General features: G+C 52.5%; 1 protein-coding gene across 1 annotated transcript; it reads left to right on the forward strand.

Moving 5' to 3' along the window:
* The first annotated feature begins 824 nt into the window (after positions 1-824).
* CycE (cyclin E) lies at positions 825-4,490 on the forward strand. Its single transcript, XM_003748142.2, has 4 exons — positions 825-961; positions 2,496-2,669; positions 2,774-3,105; positions 3,408-4,490. The coding sequence occupies exons 2-4, from the start codon at positions 2,505-2,507 to the stop codon at positions 4,150-4,152; spliced, it is 1,242 nt and encodes a 413-aa protein (XP_003748190.1). The 5' UTR covers positions 825-961; positions 2,496-2,504; the 3' UTR covers positions 4,153-4,490.
* Positions 4,491-15,613: the final 11,123 nt, after the last annotated feature.

Raw genomic sequence — 15,613 nt, forward strand, 5'->3', positions numbered from 1 at the left:
CGTCCGACTCAACCCATCAAGCGAGGTACCCGAGCAATCCCATCCAATGACAGACCGTCCAAGTCGGAAGAAAACATCTGCTGGCCTCGGAAAGGGTGTACGGAACTGATCGTACATGCGTAAGAGCCGCAGCGCGCCGACGTACGAAACCGCTCTGTATCCACTGTATTTTATGCAGCTTGTGCGGCCCTCTCATCACTGAGACCAGTGGGCGGTGGAGTTTATGCTCCGAAGATCTTGGACCGCGCTCAGATATCATTATGTTCTTTTCTGGAACGTGGATGGGGTGCTCCGCGGACTAACGAAACTCCGGCTGCAGACCACCATACTGTCAGCGGCAAGCGTTTTCGCAAGCCCTGGTCTAAGCTGAAGCTTGAATGGTGGAGTTCGATGCGATGATAGCAATCTATCCTCGGAGTGAAGACCGGCCGGCCTTAACACTGGTGGCGGATCTCCAGAACTCCAGACCATGACTCTTCGAAAGAGGTCGAATTCGATCAAACGTGTAGGTATCAGTGCAGATCCCGATCTACACGTCCAGGCTTCGAGGGCAGAATGTACCGTATGCCTATGCTCCGCATCGGTCGGAGGCCAATTCCGAGAGGTCAAAGTGTTCTCACGGAATTGATTCATCGGAGGAGATCATGATGTTCATGGTATCGCAGATTCCCCTTGCCTCCCCCCCCCTGCGCACGCCACTGGCTCCCTTATGTTCACATAATGATTGCGCTCTACCCGCGGTCGCGATCCTTCGGGCGCTCGATCATCGGTGGCGCCCTCTGCCGGGAAGAGCGTGAGTTTCGTCTGCTCTGAGAGTCAAACAGCGTTTTAGGCGCTCTGTTTGCTTCGGGCAGTCGCTCCTTAGGGAAACAATTCTGATGAATTTGACAGAATCGAGTCGGAAAACTTCGTTGACCGCTTGACCCGCTAGTCAGGAGGTTCCCTCGGAACGAGTCGATCGGTGAGTTCCACTTCCTCGAGCGTATCTGATCCGTCAGCGCTCTCTTAGGTTTCCTCAGCTTCATATTCTGGGTCAGTCATTTTGCCTTCGCGGCGATTTTTATCGCGCTTGCGATGCTCGTGCACGTCAAACTCGACGGGAGCTGGGTTCTCGATAGGGTGGGAGCAAGCCTACGACCGCCGGCTTCCTTCATGCTTTCCCATCCAATCCCTTGAATCACGGCTCTGGTTCAGCGAGCATCGCCATGGGCCTCCCGGGGTCCGACAACCCCCGATTGGGACCGCATGCAAACTTCCGCCGAAGGAGTGTGAGCTGGCCTCTTCTCGTGCGAGGAGTTTGCTCAGTAAATCGCTGGCTCGCGGGGAACGTGGAAATCCCTGGGCGCAACAAGTTGGTATTAAGCTTTCGCTGGCGGCGGGCGAACGTCAATGCACGCGAGTCGTCGCGAATCGGTTCAAATGAAAATCGTTGGAAAAGTCGCTGAGGCGCCCAAGACTTCGAGCCGAGCTGGGAAGAAGTCTCCTGAACTGGTTCGGTGTATCTTTGATCGAATTTCCTCGTTTTGGAACAGCGGAGCCCTCGAGAAAAGGCGCGACTGCGGTAACAAGACTCCGTGACGGCTCCCCAACACCTGCCTCCGAGCAACGAAACGTTCGGACTGGCATTGTAGTCGCTTCGGTGTATACGCCGTGGGGAATCAATGATTTTTCGGATGAGAATCCCGCGCTCACTTGAGCTCAACGTGTCAATTGCATAGGTGTGTTCGAAGGCGAACGAGCATTTTGGCGGGAGCCTTTTGTCTCTCAATGGTAGATACTAGTTTAGAAGTGGCGGGCTGGATTGGCGCCCGAACGTTCCAATGGCGCACCATCTGATTTAACGAGAGTATCGGGCGGTCATCACGAATCAGAATTTCGAGCGATAACGTTCGGTATTGATGACATTCCGGTGGAAACTTTCGAGTTTTCTGTTCGAATCGAACTTCTCGAAAGACTCCGAAAAGACTGCCCGGAGCTGTGATATTGATTTCGGCTGGCTCTCGGTGATCAATGCTCGTCATCAAAAACGTGAGTGATCCGGCGCGTGGCGGTTTCTGTTTACGTACCGAGTTGAGTTTCTAAAAACATCTGAAGCGCCATCGGAAGAGATGCCCGGGTGCTCTTTTCTCTGGAAGACGGGTCGGGTTTGTGGGAGATGGCGTTTCCTGTCCAATTTCTCGAGATCGAATCCGAGTGCTGATCGATTATCGTAGCACACCTGAGGAGGACTTGTGCAAATCTCTGGTCCATCCATGCGTTTTTCAGCGAACGACCTTGGTTTGCGAGAGCCGCCCTCATAGGAGGCTCTGGAAAGTATTCGGCTGTTCCCGAACTTCTTCACTCCAATCGAGCTCTGAGTTGGCTAATATGTAGCGGTCGCCGAGACTAGGGGGATAGATTAATACACGCCGGAGCCGTGAAGTCCCAGAGGAAGCCGGGCTGTCTTCGGTGGGATAGTTGAGCCCCGGAATGCAAATTGATTACCTTTTCCCCAGGTAGCCAAGATGTCCCAGAAGAAACAGATCAAGATCACCACGTTGTTGGGCAATGCTGACAGTTCCGTGGAAGCCGAATCCTCCAAGAAGGGCTCGCGGAGACGAAGTCTTCGAGAAACCCCGAGCACCTCGTCAACCACTCCCAGTATTCTGGGCAGGAAGCGGAAGGACCAAGTGAGTGCTTGAACCGAAAATTCACCTTCCCGAAACCCCTGCAGCTCATGTACCACGGGGGGAATGGTGTTCGAAAATTCTGAATTGCTTCATTCTGTTTTCAGAGCCCGTCGACCATGTCAACGCCTCAGAAACGGGCGCGTATGCCCCTGTCGGTCTTGGAAGTGACTCCTGAAGCTTCCATTCGGAATTTTCTCTTCAATGCTCGGCGACCGAAAGCGATGCCGGCTAATTTCAAATGGGCGAACGGCGACGATTTGTGGACGACTCTGATGAGGTCGAATAGTCACGTTGCCTCCATGAGCAAAATCCTCGAGCAGAACCCGGCTTTCAAACCTCAGATGAGAGCCATCCTCTTAGACTGGTTGATCGAGGTTTCTGAAGTCTATCAATTGCATCGAGACACCTACTACCTCGCCATGAACCTCTTCGATAGGTGCGTAGTCTCCTTGTAGATATTCGAATCCGGAAGAGATTCCGTCCTTCCAAGCTCTGACCAACATAGTAGGGAGTCAAATCAGAACTGGAGATATCGCGCGGATTTGCACGCAGAGAATTCAGATTGTAGTACCCTGTCGGAGAGAACGACGCCGACGTCCGCCAGAGGGTGTGCGTGACCGCCCTCCCTTCGCGACCGGTGTTTGCGCTACTTTCCCTTGAACTTCCTCGCTTTTTCGAGCTCGAATCTTATATCTATTCACAAGGAGGCGTCTCTAACAATTCTCGAATCGCTTGCAGGTACCTCCAAGCGACGGAGAACTTGCCCAAAGACCAACTCCAACTCGTCGGCGTTTCCTGTCTTTTTATTTCCGGCAAAATGGAGGAAATCTATCCGCCCCAAATCAATGAGTATTCGTATGTTTCGGACGGTGCTTGCGAGGAACGCGAAATCATTGCTAAGGAAATGGCCATTCTGACAAAACTCAAATGGGACATTTGTCCGATGACGGCAAACAATTGGTTGACATTGTTCCTCCAGTTGTCACAGCTGCAGGAAAGCGCAGCTGGCGAGTCCGAGAAGAAGGACTTGTACGTAGCCGACATCTGTCTACAGGAGTTCAACATTTGTGCACAGCTGCTCGATCTCTGTACTCTCGATATGGAAAGTATGAACTTTCCTCCGCAGCACTTGGCAGCCTCAATCGTCTTTCATGTTTTGGGTGTTGAAGAAATGGAACGGGTGAGCGGCGTCACCGTCAGGGATGTAGAGGACTGCGTTCAGTGGGTGAGACCTTTTTCGCAGACGTTGCGAGAAGAATCTCCCGCGAAGCAAGGCGGCACAGCAGAATTCAACAAGCAGGCTTACAATGTCAGTTTGAGACTGCTCGAGAAAGCCCAAACTCTCAAAAACCAGTTGGCAGCGACGGCGCTCATGAAAACACCGACCTCGAGCAGGAAGAGGACGGCTCTTCCGGAATCGTTCATGACACCACCATCGTGCTCGAAGACGATGCGGAGCGAAAACGACGAAAACCGCCTCTGACACGACTCGATGAGAAATCTGAGGGGAGAAGAGGAAAAAACGAAAAATGCACGATGCTCGTGACTGAAAACGATTCATTAAGAGTTAGACTGTGAGTTCTCGAAGGAGAATAGGATTTCTCCTTCTTCCCGCCCGTCGGCGAGCGCATGTGTATAATATTGTGTCTAGATAGAGTCACTAGAAGTTTATGATATGAAGAATGTAGGCGTTGCGACTGAGACGGAGGAACTATTTAAACGAAAGAGAGCATTGTAGATGTGAAATGAAAACCTGTATTTTTGGTGTAGGACGAAAACTGCTCAAGCGATCACTTAGAAAGACCTCCTCAATAAATAATTACTTTGCTCGAAGGGAACCCCTCGTTCGCTCTTCCGCTTACTCTCCTCATCATCTTTGGCATTCGATTGTCTTATCATCTTGGTCTAACACACCCCAGGCAACAGACAATATGACCCAGCCTGATCGATCCGGGGGTCTCTCTTACGCTCGACGGAGCAGGAAGATCCTCTGCATCTCGTCTATCGTGACGTCTATACGCGACCGTGACGCTGGCTTTCTACCCTCCGCTGTGAACTTTCAATCATGCGGTCTTCCTCCGCACACATTTCGAGAGATCAATCTCCTCGAGCAACACGGGGATTGAGAGAGCTTTGCAGACACCGGATCTCCTGAATCTTTCGAAAACGCCATCCGGGAGCATTGATCCTATTTCTCATTCATCCTCCGAATACAAACAATAGTACTAACTCTCAAGGGGATCCCGCCACGAAGCCGATTCAGGGCATACGCTCCAGACCAAGTTCGACTCCTCGACGACCGAGGCTTGCGATGGATGTAGTCTACCGCCTTCTTATGACCGACTTGATCATAGTGAGCCTCATGATTCCTCAGCAGCCGGATGCGCGGCAGGCGTCGAGATGAAGATAGGGTACGTACCACTCGATAGGGACCGTCTGTGAAGAGATGGAGTCGGAGACCACATGACGACTCTCTTCCTGCGCCGTCCAAGGGAGCTGGACATACTCTGGGGTCGACCATCACCGATGTGACCTCTGTCGGACAACAGCTTCTTCGCTGTGACCAGGAGGACATACCCTCCACCTAGGCAGGGAGCGCCCTTCGGAATTCGGACGTATGTCTGGCGGAAGAGTACAACAGCCAGGAAGCGGTGTCCATTAGCTGTACTCAGCGGACATTGAGTGGTAGCGTCCTGCTCGCATGAACCAACGGGTTCGGAAAAGTCCTATTCACACAGCCCGAATCATCTCCCATGAGAAAAATGCGTAAAATACGACCCTCAACTTCCTCACGACTAAGAAACAGGCATGTATGATCCATACGGCTTGAGTTAGCCGGCCGTCGGCAGTGCTTCGTGAAACTCCTGTCCGAAATGCGCGGGAACCCCACCACCGTATTCACTTTCGATCCATCAGCTATCTCGCGTGTGATCAGGACGAACACGGAACGAAGCAACTCTCTATGAAGCTGCGGCAATACGCTCCACAGGTACACTTCAGAGATCGCTTAGCAAGTCATCCATGAGGTACCAAATCCCGGAATGGGGCTGCGCCGAGAGAGACGCGAAACAGCGCGGGAACCATGAGAATGAGACGCGCTTGCGCGGCGTGCCACAGCCGTCATGGAAACATTGATTCCGAGTTTTTTTTGTGCCTCGTGGTTCGCTTAGCACAAACTTCATGTAAGTAAGAAAGATCAATACGTCGAAAATCCAAAACTCCGAACTAGGGGTGGACTCGGTTTGCGGGTTCGTGGACAATGACGAATCTGGTGAGGAGTGCAGCTGCCCGCTCCTCGTGGACGTCTCAGTCTGTCATCGGTAAAGTATTCGTCTTCCGAAGCATCATATATCATATGTGAGTTCTTTCGAGAAGCGGGAGCACTCCCTCTCCATTTAGTAAGCTGCACAGGGCTCGGAGAGTCCCGGACTCGATCTCGTTTCTGAGAGGGTCCGCATGCTAAGACCTCCGCACTGTATTTAAATAACAGTGGGCTTTGCACCGGGAAGATCGAGATCCAGAAAGCCCATCTGCATGAATGACTCGCCTACGGCCAGTCAAAGTCCTTGCGATGATCCTATCTGATGCGTTCCTTTCGCGTCCTTGAACATTTGACGTAGCCGACAATCTCTTCGATTCTGTTGGAACTTTGTCCCCTTGGCTCACATGACTCACAGGGGCGTCGGAAAGTGGATGACACGAATATCTTACCTTCCGAGGAGAGATAGCATCAAGGGCGTGACACTCTGTAAATCGACTCGCTCCACCTGATCGCCTCTCCTACCCCGTAGGACGACCCGCTATCGCGGAGCGATTGCGATCGATGGAACGCTCTGTGAAGCTCTCGATCGGGGGAGACTATGTTTTATTAGGAGAAATCGCTACCTGACCATGAGACGTGTCACGTGCTTCGAGACAGCGAGGGGAGACGCCTCATCCCGTGAAGGTGAGACGGGGACGGGGGACGGGCCGCAATAATTGACATATCTGCTCTTTCACGCATGGGAACGAGGACATCCAGCGCAGTCCTGGTTTGCAGGACCACCGAGAAAGCGAAATGAGCAACAGCGGACGCCAGGAAAGAGCGCGCCGAAATCCCAGAACATCCGGTCATCGATCAGAGGTCACGGAAGGGTTCATCGTCGTTCCAACTGGGGATCAACACCGGCGCTATCTGTGGAGGTAACCCGTCATTGGCAATGGGTCTCTCGTTATGAATAGTAACCAAACATCTTGACCAAGCGTATCTGATAGACTTTCCGGAGCAGAATCTAGCGTCAGAATGGAGAGGGTCCTATCGCTGGATGATGGCAGTTGCCTGCGAACCAGACTGGGCCTCAAATTGAACTCGAAGCGCGCAGTGGCGGTTCTTGACACGCCGACTCAAACAACGAGAAGGAAAAAAAGGAGAAGTGTCACGTTCGAAACTTCTAGATCTCTTGTGAGCGAGATCGAATGGATAATAATCGGAGAGAGGGTCATTGTTTCGGACCCTTGGCCTTCTCGAAGACCGTCGGAGATGCCCTCGGATCGTAGCCGCGAGAATGAAGCCGCTCGACGTTGCCCCCCAAGTGACACGACTAAACTGGTAGCAACGAACTCGATCCTCATGAGGGGCTTGCCACAGGAATCGGAATAGCTGGCGACCCTCTTGATGGACGTCGATCTGCATATAAGCCTTTGCAATGTCGGCCGAGATGACGATGGGGTGCAGTCGGGAATTCAAGAGCACCGACACCAAGTCCGCATTGTACTTTGGGCCCGGCAATAGGTAGAAGTTGAGAGGATAGGCGTCGCTAGCCGCGGAAGAGCAATCGAATACTCCACTTCTCGGGGTTCCCTCGCGTGGTGAGGACCGAATGATGAGGCATGTGATATGTCCCATCAACATCGTTCGAGGACTCGGGACGGAACTCTCGAACCTCCGATGCGTAGCCCTCGTTGACAGATTTGCTAATTTGCTGATGATATCTCCCGTACCGGGGTTCTTTCGTAGATGAGAGACCTGCTTCCGGAGGCGATCTAAGGCGACCTGTCCGTTGTTCTTCAGCTCGGCGGTGGAATCCTTTTTCGGGAACGAGACCGTGTATCACTTCCCATCGTACTGGAGCCTTTCGTTGAGTTGCTGGATGGCGCTCTCCTCGGCCGCCGTCAGGTCGCCAGACTTCGACTCGTCGCTGGTTCCTATCCCCTCGAGCAGCCATAACCTTTGAACATCGTTGGGCGGGACCGAGAGCGTCGCAGTGCAACATTGATCCTGGATGGCGATTACCGTGGCCTTGACCGAACCGTGCGCCTGGATCGTTGTGGTGTTTCCCGAGACCAGTCCCGCGACTGACCAACCCAGGCACGAATCGTTTGCCCAGATTAAGCCGCAAACCGGCACTGGTGGACTTCTTGAGAAGATCTTATGAATCTGGTCCATACCGACCAGAAGGGCCGGTGCTTCTTGCTCCCACTCTCCGACCAGCGAGCGGTCGGCGACGGGATGAGTTAAAATCGGCGATCGCCGCGGATACCCCCGGGCTTCGCATTTTGCGGATTGACACGGAAGTCGTGCTCGTAAGCGAGAAGCTCAACCACTCGGTCCGTTCGGGTACTGCGGAGCTGTATGCGAAATCTCCCGGCAGTGATAACAAAGGAGTCGGAAAAAGCCTCGATCGCCAGATCCGCACGCGGCACCGGACTCTCGTTGACTAGCAACCCTCTGATGCGGGAAGCAACAAACGTGAGAGTGCTGTCGTGATCGAGGAATATCCTTACGGGAACTAGCAAGCCGCCGTTGATAACGTACGCGGAACCGGTATACATGAGCGTACTCTCGGCGACATCAAGGCAGTACGAAAACCCCGACGCGACGGGGGCCGTTCCGCCAGCGGTCCGATCTCCGTCCGCATCTCTGTGCATAGATGTGTAGTGCTTGTAGGATTTGCACACGGATGCCGCGGACCCCTACAGTCGGCTGGCTTGGGATGCTTCCGTCTGGAGCATCCCAAGCCAGCGGCAGCGTTTAAGTGGGGCAGCGTTTAAGTTTCTCCATTCTCTTTTCGTGGGTCAGGAACGCGGTACACCTAGATGAGTTATGTGCCATCGCAAAACAGGCACGGTCGCGGCTCAAACACTCGATTGGTTCGGCGGGTGTTTATCGCGCACACCGTTGCATGCGTGCGTCCTCGCTGATAATCGCCTGCCGATCTCCGCGACTTCACCTCCTCTCGTCGCACACCTGGCACGGGGCATAGAGTCGCAGAGGTGCACCCACAGCGGCCGCCAGCTGCACGAGAGCGGGCAGCCGGCGCATGCCAGTGACGTCATCGGCATTTTGCACTCGCGGCAGGGCTCGTAGCTCCATGAGTACCCGAAGTCTCTCACTTCCGATTCGCACGTAATTAGTTTCCAACAAATCGAGCGCTACGTCATAATTGGCCTCAGTCAGCTCCAGAGTCTCGATCAACTGCTCAGGCTCGCCTGTCAGATACTTCCGGGGAGCGATCAATCGAACTATGGCCGGCGTGTTTCGCTTTGACTCAATCCACCATTTCGAATGAGTGATGAACTGGCGCTACAGAAGGCGATCGCCACTGGAGGGCTCAGGTGGCAAATCGAGCGGTTTTGAGAACATCTCGAGGCCAGACCAGGTCGCCAGCGAAGCCGTGGGGACCGAATCCGTCAGAGATTGCTTCGAGACGAGACGTCTGTTTGGTAAAGGAAGATAATTCTCCCCGCCTCAAGTGGCCGCTTGTGGGTGTCGAGGCTGCGCATCCCGGGTCGGAGAGATCAGGGTATACACCGTACGTTTCGCTGGAGGCACCGTCACCCGCCGCGCGGCTCAATTGTTGTGTCCCTAATCCCCCTATATAATAAAAGCGCTATGTCTGTCTGACACCGGACCACTTTTTAGCGCTCTCCACCTCCGAACAGACCCCAAATTTTCCAGATCGATGCGCAGTCACTCCAGTGAGGTCGAGATATACTTTTCTAACTGCTCAACCGCATGTTTTCCGTGAAATTTACGTGTTTCTCCAGTAATCGTTATTTTCCACCAAATGCAAAGCCGCTTCTATGATGTCATCAGTACTCATCGGGTCACCTTTATAACAGTTCCACGAGCACGAGCCCACAGTCTACATTCAACTAGCTTCGCAATCGGAACCTGTATCAAGGAAGGAGCCTCTACTCCATTCGTTTCAGCGTTCAGCAAGTGTGACGAGCGGCGTATCCCGGGGGCACGTGCCAAGGGGCTGCGGCTCTGAGAAGAGGTTCCCGGAATACCGTGAGGTGCCCATGATCCCGTGAAAAAAAAACCGTATGCATCGTTCGGAAGCGTCACCCCGCGCTGAGAAAGTACGCCACAACGTTGGCCGGTCCCGTCAGGCTCCGGCTCTCTGCGCTTGGATTTGGAACCATGCCCGGTTATGAAGCGCAGTCAGACCTCAGACCTTTTCCTACTTCGAAACTTTACAAATAATCTTCACGAGAATGAGCCCCTCCCAACACCCCTTATTCACGATTATTATTTAATCCAGGCTCAAAGAGGAACCAGATGTCTATTGCTTGCATACCCTTCCCCTTGGACAACGAAAAGCAACACTCGATGTTCTTAAGGCTGTGGGGGCGCGAAGCGCCCTCACGGCTAGTGTAGAATAATCTAGGCTGAGAAACGAGAACCCCGTTTGGGGGGGAGTGTTAAATTTCTGGTAATGAGAATAATTGTGATAAGAGTACAGAGCGCGCGATCGCGCCGAGATAGAGGACGATTGTCCAAGTCCGAAACATGCACGTGATAAAAGAGAGAGTTGTGAAGTCGTCACCATGAAAGTGAGTATTGACGGAGCTTTTCGTAAATTCTCGAGTCATAATCACGGTCTAGGTTGGCGGAATGGTTCCGGAAATTTCGCGGTCGGGGGGAAATCCTCGAACCTTGCCGCCCAAGGGAGTCAATGTTCAGGAAGCTGTATCTGGAATCGTCCAGGTTGTTGGCTGCTCAGCCTCCTGGCGACTGAACCCGTTAAGCCTAATACGGTCTCTTCTCGATCGAGTAATCACCCAGTAGAGTAACGATTTCAAGTAGGCTCCGGCCACATCCAACTTTGGGAAGACTTTCCGTAGATTTTGGTCGTGACTTCCTCCGTATTAGGAAGCGGATGGTCGATATCCACGAGAGCTTCGTCGAGTCCGGTGGAATAATCTGCGCAAGCTCGTGAGAAGCCATTAGGTTTCTTTACAGAGCCCGAGCTCCGACTCGAAGAGCTTCGGAGAACTTGTCTGCTGGGAAGTCGAGTCGACGAGACCCGTGTCTGGTTGTGAATTCTCGACTTTCCAGACCTCTAAGCCGAGCTGTATCAGCAAGCGACCGCAGAACAGGCTCAATTCGCTCCCCATGAGAACGAGTAGAGAATCTTGGATGGTATTTCCGTTGTGAGTGGATTTCGCCATGGAATAGCCCATGAGCATGATATCATCACCATCGACAGAAGTGCATTGGCTTCCGAATTTAGTGAGCGCCAAGCACCTGAGGGTCGTCCAAGTCTGAATCCCAATGGTAGCGATGTTAGCCTCAGAATTCGCGCGGAATCCGATGGGTGACCCGTTAACGTCGAGCGTGATGAACGTCCGACCCTCAGAAAGTTGCGAAGTTCTGAGCACCTTGTTGATGCAGACGGTATTCGACCGCACGAGTTTTCGGCAAACGCACAGCCCAAGACGCTTGCTTCTAGAATGACTGGCGACCGGTGGCGTGGGAAGTCTTCGCTGGCTCTCACGACCGACCGAACCTCATCAGCGCTTACCGAAGCTTTGTCGTCGACGGCTTTTATGCATAATAACAAAATTGCGCAAGCCTTGATAGCTGGGTTCGGAAACAGAAGGAGCATGATGGAAATTCAAAGGGAGTCCAATTACAAAGAACTCAACCCATCTGCTCCCAAGATAGCGTTACTCGCGATCTGTTCTGCGGTTTCCCCGCGAGTGTGGCGATCTTGAAGCAACGATTCAGACCCACGACAGAACAGAGACTTTGAAACGGCGAACATGTCTATCAGTGTGATGACCAGTGCAGCATACTCCAGACTTTCGGGCTCATTCGGTGAGGTTCTCCCACGGAGCTGCGTGTACTAACTTTTACCGAGCGCGCGACGGGAAGCTGACGTCGCTCCTCATCGGACTCACAGAAAGTCTGTAACCTGTGTTCGTTGCGGCTGGAACGTCAACCCGCTCTTCGGATCGAATTCGGAAGTGCCGATCAAGGCTGGAGCATTCTCGAGAGCCACGGCTCCATCCGTTTCCCGACTGGTATCTCGGTCTTCGATGGCCATTTCTCATTTACATGGACAAACGATTGCCGTGTTTCTCTTCGTTTCCTCCTTAGACGAGAGAAGCTGCAGATTTCTTGTAACCCGAGCACGTTTCCATGAGGAGACGTGCAAGACCTAAATACCAGACAGCAGAATGAGTTTTAAATTTCTGGGAACGAGAATAACTGTGATAAGAGTACAGAGCGCGCGATCGCGCCGAGAGAGAAGACGATTCTCCAAGTCCGAAACATGCATGTGATTAAAGAGAGAGTTGTTGACACAACCGAAATGCCGGTGAGTTTAGACGGAGCGTTCTGTAACTTCTCGAGTCATAATCACGGTCTAGGTTGGCGGAATGGTTTCGGTTTCGCGGTCGGGGGGAAATCCTCGAACCTTGCCGCCCCAGGGAGTTAATGTTCAGGAAGCTGTATCTGGAATCCTCCAAGTTCTTGGCTGCTCAGCCTCCTGGCGACTGGACCCGTCAAGCCAATTACGGTCTCTTCTCGATTCAGTAGCCACCCAGTGTAGTAACGATTTCGAGTAGGCTTCGGCCACATCCAACTTTGGGAAGACTTTCCGTAGATTTTGGTCGTGACTCCCTCCTCATTAGGAAGCGGATGGTAGATATCCCCGAGAGCTTCATCGAGTCCGGTGGAATGATCTGCGCAAACCCGTGAGAAGCCATTAGATTTCTTTACAGAGCCCGATCCCCGACTCGAAGTCTGTTGAGAAGTCGAGTCGACGAGACCCACGTCTGGTTGTGAATTCTCAACTTTCCAGACCTCCAAGCCGAGCTGTATCGGCAAGCGACCGCAGAACAGGCTCAATTCGCTCCTCATGAGAACGAGTAGAGTTCCTTGGATGGTATTTCCGTTGTGAGTGGATTTCGCCATCGAATAGCCCATGAGCATGATATCATCACCGTCGACAGAAGTGCATTCGCTTCCAAACTCAGTGAGCGCCAAGCACCTGAAGGACGTCCAAGTCTGAATCCCAATGGTAGAGATGTTAGCCTCAGAATTTGCGCGGAATGCGATGGGTGACCCGTTAACGTCGAGCGTGATGAACGTCCGACCCTCAGAAAGTTGCGGAGATCTGAGCACCTTGTCATTCGACCGAGTTAAACGACGATTGCCGGCTAAATAACCAAGTTTTCGGCAAACGCACAGCGCAAGACGCTTGCTCCTTGAATGACTTGCGACCGGTGGCTTGAGAAGTCTTCGCTGGCTCTCGCAGCGAGCTTGATAGCCTGGGTTCGGAAACAGAAGGAAGTATGATGAAAATTCGAAGGGAGTCCAATTAGAAAGAACTCAACCTATCCGCTCCCAAGATAGCGTTACTTGCGATCTGTTCTGCGGTTTCCCCGCGAGTTTGGCGATCTTGAAGCAACGTTTCAAACCCGCGACAGAACAGAGACTTTCAAACGTCGAATATGTCTTTCAGTGTGACGACCAGTGCAGCATACTCCAGACTTTCGGGCTCATTCCGTGAGGTTCTCTCACGGAGCTGCGTGTACTAACTTTTACCGAGCGCGCGACGGGAAGCTGACGTCGCTCCGCATCATACTCACAGAGAGTCTGTAAGCTGTGTTCGTTCTCGGAGAAGCACGGCTGGAACGTCAACCCGCGCTTCGAATCGTATTCGAAAATGCCGATCAAGGCTGGAGCATTTTCGAGAGCCACGGCTCCATTCGTTTCCCGACTTGTGTCTCTGTCTTCGATGGCCAACATGCGGGGAGCCTCAACAATCTTTTCCATCAAGGGACCTTCGGAGGAAGTCGTTTGAGACATGGCACGAAAGATGTTGACTGCGCCAATTGAATCGTCGTATAGTGGACCGAGGTTGTTCATTTACATAGACAACCGATTGCCATGTGTAACTCGGACACTCGAGAGGAATGAATCCCCTAGAATCCAAATCCGATGATGGATCCGCTGGGCGATCATCCTTGACGATCATTTGCTACATGCGGCCCTGTTTCAGGGCGATTACTCAGCAGATCTTCGGGTTTCGAAATCACATCATTCCCAGAAGTCGTCTACATATCCTCACAAGATTTCCGTGTATTCCCTCGGTGAAGCCCAACGCCCTGGCCATTTCGTCATCGATATCGGAGTGGTGAGGGATAATTTTCCGTCACAGTGCGGGGAATGGTGTCCCTGCCACATCTGACACAATGCGGGTCGATCCTTCGGTATTTCCCTCTAGGGCTCCAGAGCTTCTCGTCGATCGCTCCCCTTTTCCGGCGAAGACAAACAGATTGCTACCTCGACTCTTTCTAAGCAGTCCGCATGTCGCTATCCCTTTCGATTTTTCTCGGTGGCGAACGGCTTCTGCTCCTCGATCTAGTCATTGGCCGAGACCAGAGGTGTCAAAGACGTGTCCCGCGGGACGCGAGTAGCCCGCGAGATTTTTTCCCGTGACTCGCGATCGATCCCCAGGAAATACTCGGGATATTATCTGTGCCATATATCTCTTCACAAGGACCCGTATCTATCAGAAATCCCTGGATAACGTCAGTTATGAGGAACGAAGGCGGGGGACGTCGTGGAGCCATCCATCTCTGGGCTTCATTGACCTTTGTGATCTTCGAATGAATTTCCCACGACCTTTGGTTTGGCTCATTGCCGAACCGGAATAAAACTTTCGTTCCCGTGATGAGTATTCATTTCGATCGCGGAGCGGCCGGCGTCTTTGTCCTGCGCGCCGAATTCGCCCCAGCTTCGTCTCATCTGAAGCCGAGTCCTCCTCTTTCTCGAACTTAATCCACGTAGAAGCTATCCGGGTTCGCCAATCCGTTCGAAGACAAAAAGGAATCAGGAAAAATCAAAGCTCTCCCTTGGTCAAGCCAGGTGTCTTGTCCCTCCCCCGTCTCCCGTCTGAGTTCTGCAATCGCATCGATACATTCAGATGGAAATATTCTTGAGATGATTGTACATGATTTGGGGCATCTACGTCCATGGCAATTGAAGCTTGTCAATTCGCCGAATGTAAAGCCTCAAGAACGAAATAACAAGTCGCGGCCTCAGTCCCTTCTTAAACGGACATTTCCATTCTTGCAGCGACGCATTGAAGAACTCGAAGCACACATCGAGTTTCTGCGAGGCTCGATCCGCCATCATCAACAACACGAACAACAACAACAGCGAGTAATCGATCGCCTCGTTGAGCTGCTACACCCACGACCGCAGCAGCAGCACCAACCACAACAGCAGCAGCCGTGGTAGCTGCAGCCACAAGAACAACAACAGGAAGGAGAGGAAATCTCGGCGTTCCTCGCCACTTTTCGAAGGTCAGTATTGTAGATTGCCGTGCGGAAGGAATCTTCGGAAACGGGGGAAAGGTACTCCCGCCGATACGGTCTGTGAGAACCTCATAATCGAGGCATACACAGACATTCTCGAAATGATTATCTTTGGCTCTGCTTGGATGCTGTGCTGAGGTTGGCAGGATCATGAATTTTAATCTACTCGCGGCTACTTGCTCGGACCTGGGTAACACCATAGTCGAACAGCTATGGGAACACTGACGTGAGCAAGATTCCGTTTCGGACACATTCCGAAGATAATCCTTACGTGACATTGGTTTCCTCTCTATTCGATGCTGATGATTCCGAGTGAATCCAAGAGTATCGTCTGCATTGTCAGATCG

The sequence above is a fragment of the Galendromus occidentalis genome, unplaced genomic scaffold (genome assembly GCF_000255335.2).
Source record: "Galendromus occidentalis unplaced genomic scaffold, Mocc_1.1 scf7180000077528, whole genome shotgun sequence".
Taxonomy (NCBI): domain Eukaryota; kingdom Metazoa; phylum Arthropoda; class Arachnida; order Mesostigmata; family Phytoseiidae; genus Galendromus; species Galendromus occidentalis.